Source organism: Gracilinanus agilis, chromosome 3 (genome assembly GCF_016433145.1).
Source record: "Gracilinanus agilis isolate LMUSP501 chromosome 3, AgileGrace, whole genome shotgun sequence".
Taxonomy (NCBI): Eukaryota; Metazoa; Chordata; class Mammalia; order Didelphimorphia; family Didelphidae; genus Gracilinanus; species Gracilinanus agilis.
Window position 1 is genome coordinate 72039036 of NC_058132.1, and position 20068 is coordinate 72059103.

The 20068-nt window shown below is 34.1% G+C and overlaps 1 protein-coding gene across 1 annotated transcript in view; it reads left to right on the forward strand.

Moving 5' to 3' along the window:
* FOXJ3 (forkhead box J3) overlaps window positions 1-20068 on the forward strand; it is a 167534-nt gene that overhangs the window by 31185 nt on the left and 116281 nt on the right. Inside the window, exons 2-3 of the mRNA XM_044667985.1 lie at window positions 2890-2950; window positions 5317-5382. Of these exons, the coding sequence (XP_044523920.1) occupies window positions 2907-2950; window positions 5317-5382 (110 nt within the window). The 5' untranslated portion in view covers window positions 2890-2906. The remainder of the gene's footprint in view (window positions 1-2889; window positions 2951-5316; window positions 5383-20068) is intronic.

The following is a 20068-nucleotide window of genomic DNA, read 5'->3' on the forward strand; positions in this document are numbered from 1 at the left end:
AACTTTCTCTAAGTATTTAGATGTTAAGCCACTCAGTGTATATGCATATGGATATATTAAACATTAATACTTATTTTCTGTATTGCCTTCAAGCATAATGTAGTTTTGCTGTTATCCTTTAATCATCTATGTTAACTTGTTTGAGATCCTGCTACTCTTCCTTTTTTGAGTTCACTTGAAGCATTTTGATTTTGTTCCAATCCTTTAACTTCCCAAATGAGTTTGAAGTGTTCCTTGTAAATAATATAGTTGTATTATGTTTTCTAATTTGATTCCTCCTATTCACTTTTACCATTATGATTGTCAGTTTCAGTAGAAAACTTGTGAAAAATGTGGACCTTGATACGCTCAGGGTCATTAAAAGCACCATAGCTTAAAAGCAGTTCATTTAACCTTTTTCCTTCATTTCAGTCACAGGACCATCTTCCTTCCCTAGTTCTAGTGTCTAGCCTAAACAGTAGGCAAGCTTAATTCATTTGGTTCATTCTCTTCTAGGCTAGAGAAACAGAAGTCAATCATAGATAAAATAATTTCCATTAGGATGTCCCCAAGGGACATATTCAGGGTATATGAAATTGTTTTATGGACCCAAAAAGTCAAATGTGCCTTATGCATAAACTGTATGGTTAAAGGTTTCTGAGGGATAATGAAGGTTGCCAGAAACCTTTACCAGGTCACTAGAGGCAGATTACTACTAGAAATTTGGAGAACATTACTCTAGCAGCTACTGTATGGAGAGAACATTAATTATTCCTTCCTTTTCTTATTTTAGGTTGTGGGGTGTGTGGCTGTAGTGGGGAAACAAGGCTGCAGTGGGGAAACAAATGGAAGCTGTTTTTGTGTGCTAAGATATTAACTCCCTATTTTTGTTGGACATTGGGTCCAGTTTCTTTCTGAGGTTTTATCTAAAGATGATCTCTTTGGAGACTAGAGAAGATTAATTGAAAAGGGAGTGAGCATTCAAGGCAGTGCTGCTTTTTTTTTAATGTCATTCTTTCTCTCCCTTTCTGCAAGTCTTTTTTCTCATTTCTCTCACTTTTCTAGATCCTTGAACTTTTCCTAAGTCTTTTTTGCCTTTTAACCTTAGAAACTTATGTGGCTTAAGAGTTGAAAGGTATCTTAGAACTCCTATAACTTAGCCATTTAATTTTAGAGAAAATCTTGTGAGTATTCCATGGAAAAAAAATCTCAATCTGATTATCTTTTCTTCTAACCACTATCTCATTCATACTTTTCACAGGCTAAACCTTTAAATTTGCAGCTGCCTCCTCCATTTATTTACCACTCTATTTCCTTCTGTGACAGTTTTACTTCTGCCTTCACCATTCAGTAAAAATTGCCCTCTCTGATGTTACTAGAGTCAAAAAGCCTCTTCCCTATTTGCACTCATTTTGAACTGCTATTGACAGCTCCTTCCTTAGCTCTTATTTTGGCTTTTTTTCTAGTTCTAGGTTTTCGTAGTTTTAAAAAAATTGATTTTAGGGATTATTTTTTATTTTTACTTTTGGTGGGAGATATTAATAATTTTCCTTATCTCTTATGTCCTGTAGTTCTCCAAAATTTACTTCTAGATCTTATACTGCTCTCCCTCTTGTGTTTGCTTTTTTTGGTTAATTTATCCCTTCATTTTTATTTTAACTTCCTTCACTATGTCGATAACTTGTCAGAATCATCTCAAGGGATCAGGAAGAAATGATCTTGGGCAAATCACTTGAACTCTGGGCCTCCATTCTTTTCATTTATGTAAAAGAGACTATTGGATAATCTCTTATAATTTTAAATGTATAAGATCTTATTTAAGTCCTATCTTAATCCTTTGTATTAATGAGGGATTCTCATTAGAGGCAACAGTACTAAGTACTGAGGATACAGGTATCATACATAAAATAATTTTTCCTATTATCAAGTATGTTATATTCTAATGGGAGACAACCAAGACATATGTCATTATATGCAAAATATACGTAAAGAGAATAAAATAGTTAAATATTCTACATGATGTTGCTGTTGCCCATTTATACTTTGAAAATAGTAGGTATAACTCTAAAATTGAATTAATGATCAATAGGATATGCTTGTCAACTCAGTTTGGAGGTACCTTGTGAGATTTTCTTTATGTCAGTGATAGCATAATGGAACTGACTATTTTTCCTATGGAAATTCAGGCTGTTTTGAGGCCAGTTTTTAGGTGGAGAGAATTGGATAAAGAGAAGTATAAATTAAATGCAAAGAAGTGAAGAGGTTTCCTCTGTTGGTTTCTTACTATACTAATAGGAATGTTTAAAAAAAAAGGGGGGGGTTAGAGTCAAAGCAGTAGACCCTTTTATATCTTGCCTTTTGACCTAGTTTATGGACTGGAAAGGAGCCAATCAACCTCTTTCTCAGTTTTGTTGTTTCTTTGCTAAGGAAGTACAGTCAGTTTTTTATCTTCACTGGACCACACTTCTTTTGGACCTACTTACTCTAGCTTGCTCATGTTTCCTAGCATTCCTTATCCCTTAGCATATTTCTTCTTTTATCTATTAGCTATCATTTCTGATTAATTTGGGCATGTGCCTAATCTTATGAGTATTTTTGTAGAGTTTATAATACTTCTTTAAAGAATAAATGTTTTGGAGCAGCTAGGTGGCTCAGTGGATAGAGAGCCAGTCCTTGAGCCAGAAGGACTTGGGTTCCAATGTGGCTTCAGATAATGTGTGACCCTGGGCAAGTCACTTAACTCCAATTGCCTAACCTTTATTGCTCTTCTGACTTAGAACTGATACTTAGTATCTATTCTAAGATGGAAGGTAAGGGTTAAAAAAATGTTTCAGTTATGTTAACTTGGTTTATAATGACAAATTGGAACACCTATGTTAATAATAGTGTCCTTCACTTTCTTCCTCCTAGTTTCTCTTTGTGGCCAGATGGGTTTGTATGGACAATCCTGTCCATTTGTAACTTCATCAAGGTGAGTATAATTTTTGGATTATAGTATTAAATAGTACTTAATGTACTATTTGGGAATATTTTATACACAGATTTTGTTTTAGTGGGATTATCTTAATGGGCCATTGATTGTTATTTGGGAATATTTTATGTATAGATTTTGTTTTAATGGAATTCAATTTAGTAAAAATTTTCTTGGTTAAAATGTATTCAGTTTTTTTAAACAAACATACCTTTTAAATAAATGTTTTACTTAAAATTTTTACACAGATTTGAATTGGAAAATATCTAAACTTATTTGGATTTTTAATGCATTAAGTTAATAATAATAGTATTAGGTAGGGGAAATTAGATGACTCAGTGGATAGAGAGCCAAGACTCTAGATAGGAGGTCTGAGGTTCAAATCTGGCCATAGATACTTCCTGTGTGACCCTGGCCAAGTTACTTGACTCCAGTTGGCTAGGCCTTACCACTCTTCTGCCTTGGAAACAATAGTCGGTATAGATTCTAAGAGGGAAGGTATGGGTTAAAAAATAGTAATAAGTGACAGTTATGTAGTGTATTGGGTTTTACTAAAAGCACTTTAAAAAAATTATTTCATTTTATCCATACAGTAACCCTGAGAGGTAAGTACTATTAAATATCCATTTTATAGAGTAGGAAACTGAGTCACACAACCGAAGTGTCTGAGGCCAGTTTTGGACTCAAGTTTTTCTGGACTTCATGTCCAGTGCTTTATTTAAAAACACTGTCTCCTAGATGCCTCTGATTATTAAAACTATCCTAGGGTTGTTAATTTTAATTTTGCTTTTTTTTAGGGCATTGTAGTCTTAGTGTACAGACATCTTGGGTTTTGAACTAAGTTTAATCTTAAAGTTTCCAACTTTGAAAATTGAATCAAATAGAGAATGCATTTTTATAAAAGCAATAATTTAGGGAAATTTTAATTAGGCTATATCATGCTAGATGGTGACACCTACTGTTCACCTGTGTTATTGCAACCTGCTTTATTAGGCACTGTAGCTAAAATAGGATGTGGAGAAGGGAATTAATTTCCCAGAAGCAATAAGAAAAATTACTGATGTTTGGAGCAAAGGTGAAATTTGCTGTATTGTGTTCTTTTTTTTAGTTACACATTTTGGGAAAGACATGGGCAAACTAGAATTCTTTGAGATTAAGAAGGTAGCTGGAGTAATCACAGGACTGGAGAACATTTGTCATATAAGAATCAATTAAAGGCATTGGGAATGATTAACTTTGAGAAGGGAATCCTAAGAGGGAGTTGACTATAATTCTAGGCAGGTATAATATTGTAGTATATAACCAACAAGGTTAGAGACTCCTGGACACCGTTTTATCTCCCTTCCCTCTCCCTTTGTCAAGAAGCTTTTTGTGAGGCTTCTTGCTGAGGAAATGCATCTCTAATTTTATAATGGAAATCACTAGGAAAGTCAGCCAAAAAATATTTATTAAGCATCTATTGTATGCCAGATACTAAGCTTGAGTGCCGAGGAAATAAAAAGGGGCAAAAGATAATCCCTGCTCTCAAGGAACCTACAATGGAATGAGGAGATTTCACTTTATAGTCAATATAGAAAATCATAGATTATTAATTTGAAGGAGACCTAAAAGACCAATTGAGACTAGTCCTTTCATGTTCTAGATAAAGAAATTAAGACCCAGAGAGGAAGTGAATGGTCCAAGGTTGCACAGGTAGTTAATGGCACTAAAACCTCAATCTCTTAGCTTTTAGATCAGGGTTACGTTCCTTCATTCTGTTCTGTTTGTATTTATTTATTGTATAAAGTAAAAAAAATCAATATAGCACTGAAAAAAGACCTTTTCTTTCTAAAGTATCTTAAAGGCCAAGGAGCATAATTTCCTTTCATCTCCCTTTGCTCTGAAGGTGTTTTCAGGAATAGTCAAAGCTGTAGGTGGCAGTATGACCAGTTTAGAATAGATTGAAGGATATTGATGAAGCCTAAATGTTCCTAAGTATTTTGAACTACCAGCTCAGTTAGCATTTCAGTGATGGGATAACATAACTGTAAATCCTCTAGTAGCTAAGTCTTCTTTCTAAATATTTAAGGGAAGAATCTGTGTGTGTAAGAAAAATGAAAAAAACAACCATATATTAAGCTTCTTGGGAGAGATTTCATCTATCTTGAACATTTATGATAAGTTATCCTTAAGGTCAGGTTAAAGCTTGAATGACTTTGGTTAACATTAGTATTTGCATAATTATTTGCTCTTAAAAAATGATTCTTTAAAAGGATCATGAGTGAGCCTTGGTTCTAGTCCTTTTTTTGCACTGACAGAGAAAAATTACTCAGATTATATGATCATGAGAAGTTCTTTTTGTTATTTATTTATGATTTATGATTCAGAATACAAGTCAGGAGTGAGTTGGAGATAAGAACAAAGAACTTAGCAGGAAAGAGAAGAATAAAAAAGTAAGTAATTTGGAGGGAATAATATAGTTTCTACTTTCAAACTCCCCTGAAACAAAATACCCTTTCAAGTAAACACCAAAAATATGAAAGCAGAGTTAGAATACTTGAAGTTAACTTGAGATGCATTGAGGATGTGTATGTGAGTATTCACTCACAAACTCTCAACAAGAACACATACCCTTTATGCAAAAGATAATGAAAAGTGATTTGTAAATTTAGTGCAGAAGCTAAGTGTAATTTTCAGATGAGGAATGACAAATTGGGTAGGATAAGTGAGAGGCACAAATATAAATGATTGGCAAGTGGAGTTGATTACATTGATTAATATGTAAGAGAAAGTAGAAACTACATAAAAGATAGCATGTAAGCTGGTAGAAGTTGGAAGGGCAGGATCGAATGATTGACCAATGAATTAAGTTCCTTTTTCTTCAGTATTTGGGGAAACTTCAATATCTTTCATGTGGTACTGGATTTTGGCTCAATTTTTTTACATTTAGGTGGAATAACTTTTATATCGAGAGCTCTATGTGTGTAATTTGAAAAAAAAACCCTCAAGTTTTTTGGTGCTCTGATTAAAGGGGTGAATTTTACCTATGCAAAAGTTCTTGTAGTGAGGGATTTCCTTTTCTTTACAGAATTGTACTTTATTCTTGCTTTCATTAGAGAGTATAGTAGTATCTCATTTATAATGCCTAGTTCCGTGCAGTAAAGGTATTTCTTTGGCACATGGTACATAGCAAAACTTTTTAAATAGATCATTCTTTTAAAAAATGTTTTTATTGTCATGCAAAACACTTCCATATTGGTCATTGTTGTAGAGCACACTCATACATAACTGAAAATCTCAAAATAAAACCATAAATACACTGATATGAAAGATGACTCCAACACTTTGGAGGTGAATAGCATTCCGTATCGTCTTTCAGGATTGTCACAGGTCGTTGCATTGCTGAGAGTAGCCAAATTTTTACAGATAATCATCATACAATATTGTTGTTATTGTATACAATATTCTCCCAGTTCTGCTTATTTTGCTCTGCCTCAGTTCTTGCAGATTTTTCCAGCTTTTCTGAAATCATCTTGTTTATCATTTCTTATAGCACGCTAGTATTCCATCACCAATGTGTATTGTAATTTGTTCAGCCTTTCCCCATTTTATGGACATCCCCTTAATTTCCAATTCTTTTCCACTATAAAAAGAGCTGCTATATAATTATTTTTGTGCAAGTAAGTCTTTTTGCCTTTTTTTGTTATCTCTTTGAGATACAGACCCAGTAGTGGTATTACTGGATCAAAAGATATGCACACAGTTTTATATCCCTGTGGGCATAGTTCCAAATAGCCCTCCAGAATGGTTGGATCTATTCATAACACCATTAACAATGCATTAGTGTCCCAATTTTGCCACATCCCCTCCAATATTTGCCACTTTCCTGAACTGCCATATTGACCAAACTGATAGGTATGAGGTGTTATCTCAGCATTTTTAAAATTTTCATTTCTCTAATCAAGAGTGATTTAGACCATTTTTTCATATGATTATTGATGACTTTGATTTATTCATCTGAGAATTGCTTGTTTATATCCTTTGACCATTTGTCAATTGGAAAATGGCTTGTATTCTTATAAATTTGACTTTTCTTTATATATTTGAGAAATGAGACCTTTATCAGGGAAATTGGTTATAAAATTTTCCCCAGTTGTTTCCTTTCGAATCTTGGTTACCTTAGTTTTGCTTGAACAAAAGCTTTTTAATTTTATATAATCAAAATTATTCATTTTTCATCATAATACTCTCATCTCTTGTTTGGTCATGAATTCTTCCCTTCTCTCAAGATCTGCCAGGTAAATTATTCTGTGTTTCCCTAATTTAGTTCTGGTATCACTCTTTAGATCTAAATCATCTATCCCTTTTGATCTTATATATCATTCTTATATTGTTAAAACTGGATGAAATCTTTTTCCCAACACCCTCATTATACAGATGAGAAAATTGGTAACCCCAGAGGGGTAGTGATTGTTTTAAGATCACACAGTTAGGGATAGATTGCTCATGCGGATAGAACAAATTGAATTTGACAAGAAATACAATGTAATGTCAAATATGCTTAACAAGGATTCTTATCCTTTTGGTATATTATTCACATGTGGTAAGTTTTGAATACTCATATGATGAATAATCACATTTTGAAAAACTTATTTAGATTAATTTCCAAATGTACTATTTATTGCATACATACTTAAATAAAAAGAATCTGAAAAGCCAACAAACAATGCTGCTTACCATTCTATATATTGACTTTCCCTTTTGAATATTAAGATACTTTGAGACTTTCAATCTGGGAGTTCATTGATATGTACATTCCCTCTGCTGATAGAATTGTCTCCCTACCAATCTCCAACTCTCTCATTCCTTCTCTTGTGCAGCATTTTTTAAATTGATAACTCCTTACTGCTTTTAGGATACACTATGGACTCCAAAGATTGGTTTGTGAAGCCCTTCATAAACTGCTCCCTGGTTACCTTTTCAGTCTTAGTGCATGTTCTTGCACTGTTTCCTAGCATACCCTTCTTGCGCTCCATAGTTCAACCAAACTACCCCTCTTGTTATTCTTCACAGAATGCCTTATTTCCAGTTTCTATTCATTGACCCTGGTTGACCTCTGTGTTTATAAAATATTTTTTTCTTCCCTACTCTTGGAATTCTTTATTTCCTAAAAACCAGCTGAAGTGTGCCACCTTCTGTAGAATTTTCTGATCTTCCCAGTTGCTATTGCAAATGTTTCCCTGCTCCCAATTCCTTGTATTTTGTATGTGTATATGTGTATATGTGTGTGTGTGTGTGTGTGTGTGTGTATGTATGTATGTATGTATGTACAGTCTACTTTCTCTGAGCAAGAAGCATCTTCTCTCAGGTGAGAGCAAAGACTTTACTTTTCCTTATATAGCAGGACCTTCCACAGTACCTGTATTAAGTTGGTATATTGTTTTTTTTTTCCTCCAGTGACAATGTCTTTCCACAAATCCTCCATAGAGTATCTACTCAGTGCCCTTGGAAGTCTTCTATTTTAACATCTTGGGAATTACTAGTGCACTATTAGGCCTCTCCACTTGTTGCCTAACATTTCTTATTTGAATACCATCAGTAGTTTTGATTACCCTTTGCTTTCTAAATTTGATTGACTAGAGGAATGATTCTGTGAGCACAGAGAGATGTAGACCATATTGCCTATGCCAGCTTTGCCACAAAGGAGCCTTATCTTGAGAAGTAACAATGAAATTGATGGTCTTATCACTTCCAAAAAATTAGAAATAAGGTCTTCACTTAATTATATCTTACCAACTTTAACTTTATTTAAAAAATAAACATCAACAGCAACAGAATAACAACCATCTCTATGATGTTTTTCTTTCTTTATGCTTGAATGCCTCCATTAAAATCTTACTACAATTGCCTCATTGTGACATGTAATCTTGGGTCGTTAGCATTCTGGCAAATCCTACTGTGCTAGAAGGGCTTCAAGGGCTCAGACAGCTGTATGTCGTCTGAAGACCAGCCTAGCTAATTTCAAATGACTTATTGATAGGTTAGTCAATGGATGATGAATGAAGTGTTTTTGGCCATAGCAGTTCATGAAGATCATCTTTTGAGTTAAATAGGGATATAAGCTATATTAGTATAGGAAGCACCTTTATGGATGATATAGTTCTTTTATAGTTTTGTAGTATAGTTATGTAAATAAAATTATGGTAGTAAACCATATATATACATTATTCTGAATTCTGCCATTGTTATTGTCATCTATTGTTGCTTTACCATTCATTCATTGCCAGGTTCATATTGATCATTATATATTTCCACGTAGGAATAGGGCCTTGGTCTTTGAATTCACTGGTGTAGAGGACTCCTCAGTGAAGAAACTCCTACTACTATAGGTTGGCACCTTCTATGCAGCCTTATGCATAGTGTTTTCTAGAAGAGAGCTTAGAGCACCTAGTGGTTCAAGGACTGCTCTGGGTCACACAGCCAGAATATATTAGAAGTGGGAATAAAACCAAGTTCTTCTTGGCTCTGGTTTCCTTTTCACTAGGTCACAGACTCATTTCTATGTATCAGTCAAGCAGCAAGTATTTATTAATAAGCACTTGTGTACCAGTCCTTGTATTAGGAGCTGAAGATACAAATATAATGAATAAAACAATTATTTTGGCAGAGTTACAATGTAAAAGGAATACCAGTACATATTTAAATATATAAAGAATAAATGTAAAGATAACTAAATTCAAATAAATACAAAGTTAAATGCAAGATAATTTGAGAAGGGAAGACATTAGCAGTTTGAGGGCTAGTTCATATATTTGCCACACTTTGTAACACTATAAATCTCCATTGCATTAATTTGCTTAGTCAGCTTAACCCTTTCTCAAAATGCTTTAGGCTCTTTCCAGTCTTTTGATGTTAAATATATTGTACCTGAAAACATTTTATAAAATTAGGTCTTTTATTCATTTGAGTTATTTCCAAGGGATATATTTCCAATAGTGGGATTCTTGGGTAAAATGCTGTCAACCATTTTTATGACTTTAGTGTATATGGTCAAATTACTTTCCAAAAAGATTTCTGAATTTCATTATCATTTGCAGTGTACGAGTATACTTATTTCTACATATACCCCTACCATCTTAAATTTTTTTTTGTTTTGCTAATTTAATGGGTACTGCCATCTGTTTTAATTTTTATTTATTAGCTTAGTTGAAGTTTTCACATTATTCTTTTAAAATTTGTATTTCTTCTTTTAGTCATTCTAATGCTAGAGTATGAAAAATGGAAAATGGTGGTGGATAGAGGGGTGGTCTTGGACTCAGGGAGGTATAGGTTCATGTCCTGCCTCTAAACATACTACCAGAATTGTGAGTTTCAAAATTAATATCCAATATTCTAAGTATTATATTTAATAATATTTATTAATAATAACTAACATAAAAAGCTAGAGCAAAAAGCCACCTTCTTCAGTCCTGCATGCGGGGAAAAAAGAGGAAGAAGAAGCGCTTACAGCAAATTTATATACAAAAACGTGACCATGCAACATGATGGAGAGATTAAAAGGAAGTCTGGGAAATACTGAAGGCCTTCTGGGGGACGAAGTCTAAGGTACAAAATTTTCTAACTATAAAGTATGGTAGTGAGGGATAGTCAGTCTCTTGTTCCCAGGCATCTCTTTAAAACTAAGTTACAACTAATTGTCCACCTGCACAGCTACATTAATGATGGGAATTTTCATAGCAATATTTCCTTATATGGAAGAAATCAGAATTATCTGTGATTTCACTGAATTGTTGTGAAATCACTAATGTATGCCCCCCCACCCCCCACGGGGATATTTTTAAAGGGTGTTAGAATAAATTTATCTGCCTTTTGTCAGTAAATTAGATCTCAGGGCAATAGAAAGGCTGGTTTGAGATGGTTAATGGAAGATCACGTTTAACAGTGATTAACTTCTAACTTAATTCATGCCCTCTTTTTCTTAGCTTGTTTCTTAGACTCTTTATAGTGTCTGTTAGTTGCTTAGCCCTATGACTGGCCTTTGAGAGTAAAGAAATTGCTGATACACATTTGAGACTGTTTGTGATTCGTGAACCGAGAGAGTTGACAAAAGCAACCTGTATACTAGTATGTTTAATTAATTTTGTTGTCATCGTCATTGATATCAATTATTAAAAAAAATATATATAGAAACCTTGATATGGTTGAACATCAGGAAATGAGACATCCTGGACAATTGAAGTTTCTATTTAACAGATGATTAAAAATTGTTTTAGTTTTAACCTTTGTGAATATTGAAAAGATTCTTAACCATTATAAAATATGTTGCTGTTTCCTGTCTTTATTTACATAATGCCCTGAACATAGTGTAATCTTCTTCAGGACTTCAATTGCTCTGAGAAACATCATTCTGAACATTATTTGTCATTGCGGAGTTCCATAGGTGCAGAGGTTGACATTGGACTTAATGTGTATTGACCTAGAGACACCCTGAAAGTTGCTTTATCAGCTTGCTCTGCTTTTTCAACTTTTTCCTAAAAGTAGAATGTTATGCAACTTTACAGTTTTAGAGAATATTAAGTTTATTAGTGGGTAAGAATGAAATAAAATTTCTTAATTTGTCTTGAAAAATAAGTCAGCTCTCTATTAATAAAGTTCTCTTTTGGTATCTCAGTGTAACATAGTAACCCTGGATTCTCCAAGATTACCTAATTGGAGAACAAGTTCTGGTTGGCCCTCTTGAGATGGAAAGGCTTCAAACATAAGGTTAAGGTTGAAGAGATTTTTTGCCAAAAAAATGGGTAGTGGGTGATGAATTTTTAAATTTTTAAATTTTGACCACAACAATTCATATAGAACATTTATTTAAGAATGGGAGATCCATACCATTGAAATGATGTATCTTTTAGAAGTATTACTAGAAAATATTTGACTATTCAGTATACCTCTTGCCCTAGGATTGTGCTTTACTGATTGATTGGTAAGATCTCATTTTATCTTACTTTAACTGGGCTTGGCAATGCATCATCCTAAAAATCTTGCCATATACTTTGTTATGATGTACCTACTCCTTCCCCTTTCATCTCTTTTTTTTTTTTTTTTTTTTTTAAAAACCCTTGAACTTCGGTGTATTGTCTCATAGGTGGAAGCTTGGTAAGGGTGAGCAATGGGGGTCAAGTGACTTGCCCAGGGTCACACAGCTGGGAAGTGGCTGAGGCCGGGTTTGAACCTAGGACCTCCTGTCTCTAGGCCTGACTCTCACTCCACTGAGCTACCCAGCTGCCCCCTCCCTTTCATCTTTTGCACAGTATACCTAACATTCTTTCTAGAACTCCTATGTCTGTTACCCTATTGCTCCTTTTACTGTAAAAAACTGTAAGAGGGGAAACTAGGTATTTAAGGTATGGTTGCCAGAAATCGGATTAACTCGATTTCAAATAAAAAAATAGACCCAAGTCAGGATGACTTTTATGGAAGTTTATTTACAATTAGGAAGGTTGAAGGTAGGGAAATAGAGAGAGAGAAACTCTGGCCCGGAGTAGAGGTCCGGACCAGATAAGAATTTAGAGGCCCCAGCAAAGGAACACAGAGGTTAATTAAACAAGGCTTCTAGCCACAAGGCCTTTTACAATTAGAGAGGCAAGAGAGGCCTCCTTGAGGCTAGAGCCTCTAGAAACGCCAAGGAAGGAGAAAGGAAGTCAGCCTAACTTACCCATGTGACAATTCAGAGGGAAGCCGTCTTAGGTCTCACCAGAGATCCTTCTACACCAAGTTCAAAGCGCCAACTCCTCCACAGGAAGTTACCATTATATTTAAAAGATAGCATCTTTCGTCACTTCCTGCATCCACCTTCAATTTCAAGTGGACAAATGGCAGCTTCAACACTGTTTTGGACTGCCCAAAGGACAGTCCCTTGTTTTTGATTTGTTACATATTGTCATGTGTGGGTAACTGATCTTCCCCTCGACTTAATTCTAAGTTGGGGGGGGGATGACATTATTTCTGATGGCTAGAATCTAACAATGAATGAGGATGAGCTATTTCCATTTACACACAATCCTGTGACTTTTTGGATGAAAATCCCTGTCTTTGCCTGTCACTTTCCTATTTGTTTTGTCTCCTATTAGAATGTAAAGTCTAAGGTGATAGGGACTGACTGAGTTTCTATTCATGTCTCCAGTACCTGTTGTTTGTCATATAGGAAGCACTTAATAAATTTTCATCCATTCATACTCATTTTGTGAGAGAACTTTTAGCAATAATTGTAAAATTTTAATCCTGATTATAATTTCTTGGATACTTACTGGCTCATCAATTTGAAGATTTTACAAGTACATGTCAGCTAGAGATGAAACAAACTCAACTTTATCCTTTGTTACAGAAATCCGAATTGCCTACAGTTTATGTTGTAGCAAAAATCATACTTGAGGATAATTGAAAATAAATGGCATCATTTGCTAAACTGCTATGGTAATAGTGGAGTCAAAAGTAAAAGCTTTGCATTCTGCAATGTACAAGAAAAATAAGGAATAAGTTGTATTTTGACTTGATAGAAAAAAATAATATTCTTGGAAAGAGGAATAAAATAGTTTGTTAAAGTTGGAAGAAACCTTAATCCTGGTCATTAGCTCCATTTTACAGATGAAACTGGCTCTTCAGGGTTAAGTGATTTGCCAAAGGTCATGTAAGTAAGTAAATAGCAGAGCTAAAACTTGTGAGAAGAATTTTAGAGGGCTCTGGGAAGAATTTCAACTTGCTTAAGACTTTTTTTCACTTCATCTCACTCTATTTTTCCTTCATCTCCTCTGCCTCATGTTTAAATTTCTTAGAATATCACTTAAGGCAGAGGATTTTGAATTCTAACCCTCATTTAGCATGAGAACCTTACTGGAATTTCTATAGCTATGGGTATGGAATACCATATTTCTTTTCCATTTTAATATTAAAGTATCTTCTGAATGTTTATTCTTTGCCTTTTCTATAGTACCATATGCATTCCTAACAAAAGAGAGCTACAAAAACAGGATGTTTAGTTTGATTGTTTTTGTACCTCATTAAGAAAGTGCTTAACCATGAGCTAACCTCACTTTAGTTTATTAATTTCTTTTAATGGAGAGCATGGAGGTTAGAGATTATTTGGGCAATGACAGCTGTTGAATAAACAGAGAAAGGGAAAGATGTGGTGCTGCTTACTATGTTAAGGATAAATAGGAGTTTATAATACATACAAGGTGCCCCTCCCATGTCCTGGAAACGGGAAATCTGTGGTTATTAAATTGAAGGGGGGAAAAAAGGATAAAACTGACACAGTAATAGAGATTTATTATAGACCTTTGACTCAAGTGAAAAGTTGCAGGAGACCTTTCTTGGTTAGCCTACAAAAATAGCATTAGAATTAATACAGTTATAAGATTTGAGATTCTGAGCTGGAAAGGATCTTAGAGGTAATTTGTATAAACTTTTTGTTTTTCAGATGAGGAAACTGAGGTTCATTGAGATAATTTGCTCTAGACTTTGGGATGATAAGTGACTGAACTGGGATCAGAATCCTCTACCTTTGTTGTACAAATTCTCTCTCCCCAAAAAATGTAATCTTGAGGGAAAGGGGCTGTTAACATTTTTGTCTTTGTGTACTAAATGTTTTGTTGTGTACCAAGTTGGTTGGTTGATTGATTGGAATAATACCCAGTAATACCCAGTACTCTGTGGTGAAATCTGGTTCAAATGATAATGAACATTTCTATCAGTTTTACTTGGAATTTATTGCTTTTTTAAAAGGAAAATATAGGCAATGAATCTTGTTATGAAGCAGCTAAATTTGCATGCTCAAAATTTGTTTCCAGTATTAGTAATGATAGTTAATATTTCTGCAATATTTTAAAATTTTTTTCAGTTATGTGTAGAAACAGTTTTTGACAATTGTTTTCTTGACCTTTTAGTGTTCATTCCTTTCCCCCCCCTCCTCCCTGGGGGGGGCAGTAAATAGTCTGATATAGGTTATAAACATGCTTTCTTGTAATATTTATATTTCCATATTGCTCATGCTGTAATAGAAGACACATCACACATAAAAATGTCATGAAGGAAATAGTGATTTTCAGTCAGACTCCAACAGTTCCTTCTTTGACTGTGGATAGCATTTTCATCATGGAACCCTTGTAGATATCTTGTGACAGGAACTTGCTTGGCTGATAATAGTTTAGTCCTTTACAATTGATCATAGCATAATATTTCTGTTACTGTATACATTGTTCTCCTGGTTCTGCTTACTTCACTTTGTATCAGTTTATATAAGTTCAAAATTTTCTGAACTCATCCTGTTTGTCATTTCTTATGACACTGTAGTATTCCATTCCAAGCATATACCATAACTTGTTTATCCATTCTCCAAGTGATGAACAATCCCTCCTCTTCCAATTCTTTGCCACCAACAAAAAGAGCTGCCCAAAATATTTTTGTACAGGTAGGTCCTTTTCCCTTCTACAATAATGATATTAATCGTTAATTTTTGTATATTACATTAAGACTTACAAAGTACATTCCAGATAAGCATTGGGAGGCATTAGTATCATTTGTTTTATTAGGTGAGGCTTTGTGAAGTGAAAATGACTTGGCTATAGGCAGAGGATAAAACCTGAACCAATGATTTGGTTTTTTCTGCCTCAAAAGAATCTGCTGAGATGTTGATTTTGTTACTTTTTATTGAAATAAAAAAATTAAGAAAAACTTAAATCCATGGAATGACTGTTTGAACATTGATATAGATGATGATTTATTAAGTCAATGGAAATCCCACAGCTGAAGTCTCAAGTTTTGAGTATTTACTTAGTAATTTAACAGAATTTTGTACAATTTTCAAATTTTAGTTCAGTGAACTGGAACAGTGTAAAATGATTAAATTTATTGGTCTCTACAATGTCTGATAGCTCTTTATATTCTTAAAAAACTTGAAATGTGCAATATATCTCATTTAAAAATAAAATTTAATTTGCATTTCTGTGATTATAAGATATTTAGAACACTTTCATGTGCTTATTGTTAGTTTTGATTTCTTTATTAGAAAATTGCCTATTCATGCCCCTTGCCCATCTATCAATTGGGGAATGGCTTGATTTTTTTATATAATTGATTTAGCTCCTTATAAATTTGAGTAATTAGACTTTTGTCAGAGGTTTTTGTTATAAAGATTTCCCCCCAATTTGTTGCTTCCCTTCTAATTTTGTTGTATTTGTTTTGTTACAATGTTTTCATTTTATGTAATCAAAATTACTCATTTTACATTTTGTAATATTCTTTATCTCTTGCTTGGTCTTAAAATCTTTCCTTTCCCATAGATCTGACAGGTAAACTATTCTATGTTCACCTAATTTACTTATAGTTTCCTTCTTTATATTTAAGGTATTTATCCATTCTGAATTTATCTTGGTGTAGTGTATGAGATGTTGATCTAAATCATTGATTCCCAAAGTGGGTGCCACTGCCCCCTGGTGGGTGCTGCAGCGATCCAGGGGAGCTGTGATGGCCACAGGTGCATTTGGGATTTCGAATGTTTTCACTTTTTTTGTATTACGTTTTATTCTGAGTTCAATAAATAGTTTCATAATTTCAAAGTTCAGTGTTTCTAATTTATACCTTTCTTTTACTATATTTTATGAAAAAGGTAGAAACATTAATACATATATCTTTCCTATTAATTGCTATTAAAATTAAAAAAAATTAATTTCCAGGGGGCGCTAAGTAATATTTTTTCTGGAAAGGGGGTGGTAGGCCAAAAAAGTTTGGGAACCTCTTATCTAAACCTAATCTCTCCCATACTGTTTTCTAGTTTTCCCAGCAGTTTTTGTGAAATAGTGGGGTTTTGTCCCAAAACCTGGGATCTTTGGATTTATTGTACACTGTCTTGCTGAGGTCATTTACCCCAAATCTATTCCACTGATCCTCCCTTCTGTCTCTTGGCTAAGTACCATATTGTTTTTTTTTTTTCAAGGGATCAAGTTCAGTCACATATTCAGTCAGTTACCAGAACTTGTTATATTTACTCCTCAATATCTCTTATAAATCTTCTCTTTACTCACAGGGCCACTTCCTCATACACACCCTTATCACCTCTTGACTGGACTATTATAATAGCTTTTTTTTTTTTAAACCCTTGTACTTCGGTGTATTGTCTCATAGGTGGAAGATTGGTAAGGGTGGACAATGGGGGTCAAGTGACTTGCCCAGGGTCACACAGCTGGGAAGTGGCTGAGGCCGGGTTTGAACCTAGGACCTCCCATCTCTAGGCCTGACTCTCACTCCACTGAGCTACCCAGCTGCCCCCCAGTACCATATTGTTTTGATGACCACTGCTTTATAGTACAATTTTAGATCTGGTACTGCCAGGCCCCCATCCTTCACATTTTTTTTCATTATTTCCCTTGATATTCTTGATCTTTTGTTCTTCCAAATGAACTTTGTTATAATTTTTTCTAATTCAGTAAAAAAATTTCTTGGTAGTTTGGTAGTTATGGCACTGAATAAGTAAATTAATTTGGGTAGGATTGTCATTTTTATTATGTTAGCTTGTCCTACCCATGAGCAATTAATGTTTTTCCAATTGTTTATATCTAGTTTTAATTGTGTGGAAAGTATTTTGTAGATGTGTTTGTATAGTTCCTGTGTTTGTCTTGGCAAATAGATTCTTAAATATTAGAGTGATTTTAAATGGAATTTCTCTTTCTAACTCTTGCTGCTTGAGATGTGTTGGAAATATATAGAAATGCTGATGATTTATGTGGGTTTATTTTGTATCCTGCAACTTTGCTATTATTTATCTTTCAGTTACATGTAGAAGCAATTTTAGAGAATTGTTTTCTGATTATTTAGAATTCAGATTTTTCTCTCTCCCTTTCCCTCCCTAAATATGGTAAATAGTCTGATAGAGGTTATACCTATACTTTCATGTAATAAATGTTTCCATATTGTTCATGTCGTGGTAGAAGACATATAACACATACAATAAAAACCTCATTAATGAGATATAGTGGAAGATGGCATACTTTGATCTGTACTCAGACTCCAACAGTTCCTTCTTTGGCTGTGGATAGTATTTTAATCATGAATTCCTTGTGGTTATCTTAGAGACCTGTTTTGCTGATAATGTTTTAATCTTTCACAGTTGATCATGATATAATATTTCTTTTACTGTAAGCATTGTTCTCCTGGTTCTCACTTTGCATTAGTTCATAGAAATCTTTCCAGATTTTTCTGAACTCATTCTGTTTATTATTCCATATGGCACATTACCAGCATATACCACAACTTATTTATCCGTTCCCAAAACAGTGAACACCCCCTCAGTTTCCAATCCTTTGCCACTACAAAAAGAGTTGCTAAAATTTTCGTTGTAAAGGTAGGTCCTTTCCCCTTCTCTATGATCTTTTTGGGATACAGATTCTATTAGTGGGTCAAAGGGTATGCATAGTTTATGGTCCTTTAAACCATATTCCATATTGCTCTCTGGAATGGTTGTAGCAATTTACAGTTCCACCAACAGTATATCAGTGTCCCACTTTTCCCGCATCTCCTCCAACATTTATCATTTTCCTTTTTGGTCATGTTAGCCAATCTGATATGTGTGAGGTGGTATCTCAGACCTGTTTTAATTTTCATTTTTCTAATCAATAGTGATTTAGAGCATTTTTTCATATGATTATGGATAATTTTAATTTCTTCCCCTGAGAACTGTTTATTTGTATCTTTTAACCATTTTTCAATTGGGGAATGCTTTGTATTCTTACAGATTTGACTCAGTTCTCTATATATTTGAGAAATGAGACTTTGTCGGAGATACTTGCTATAAATTTGTTTTAAAATTTAATGTTTCCTTTCTAATTTTGGTGTACTGGTTTTGTTTGTACAAAAACCTTTTAATGTAATTAAAATTATCCATTTCATTTTTCATAATTTTTTTGTCCTGTTTGGTTATAAATTCTTCCCTTTTCCATGAGTCTGACAGGTAAACTTTTCCATGTTCCCCTGATTCAGAATTCAGTTTTAATTATTTTGTTGTTTTGGTTCTTTCCACTTGTATTGTTTGTAGATGAGATGATATTTGTATTTCAACAGTATGCTAGTGTAGACCTGTAAATAAATTAAAACTACCAAGTTGGTTAATAAGGGTCTTTAATCAGAGCAGGCAGATTATTTTTTGGGAAGCCTCACAGAACTACAGTCCCAACTAAACAAAGTCAAGAATTTTTGTAGAAAGTAAAGGTGGTAATTGGTTAATTGAATTCACTGAAGCTTGAATGAATTAAGATGTGTTTGAAGTTTTGATTTTCTTTTGCTGAGTTCTGGCTTGCGTGATTGACAGGTACTTGAAAATTTAGTATTTGCTCTAGGACAAAGATCAATCTGGGGGTTTCTCGCAGACAAAGTTGTCTGTAGGCACTGGGAGGTATACTGAAGAACCACAAGGCATCTCAGCTCTTAGGAACATAAATCTAATTGGAGAGATGACTTAAAGGAACAACTAAAACAATGATTATCTTTAGAGTGTATTGATCTGTATATCTAGTCCTAGTTTCTCCTGAGTTCTATGAAATCAACTGCTTCTTGAACATTGGTGTGTTGTAAGCATCTTAAAAGTTAGCATAAACAACTCTCCCTCTGCCTTTGAGAATCTCTAGCTTCCTTCAGAGTTTAGTTCAAATGATCCTTTCTTTGAGACCCACACAGCTGCTAGGGCACTCCACCCTTTGTTTTTTGGTCTGTATTATGTATATTCTTACTTTGTGTATATATACATATATTCCATTCCTCTTTGCCACATTCTTTACCCCAATCCCTTTGAAAGCAGGGACCATTTAATTTTTGTCTTTGTATCCCTAGCACCTTGTACAGTTCTTGGAACATGCTTAAAAATGCTTGTTAATTATCACATTGATATACATTATATAATTAGGTGCTAAATTATGTATGTATTTGGGGATAGCTGGGTAGCTCAGTAGATTGAGAACCAGACCTAGAGGAGGTCCTAGGTTCAAATATGGCCTTAGACACTTCCTAGTTGTGTGACCTAGGGCAAGTTACTTAACCCCATTGCCTACCCCTTACTGCTTATTCTTCTGCCTTAGAACCAATATACAGTATTGACTCTAA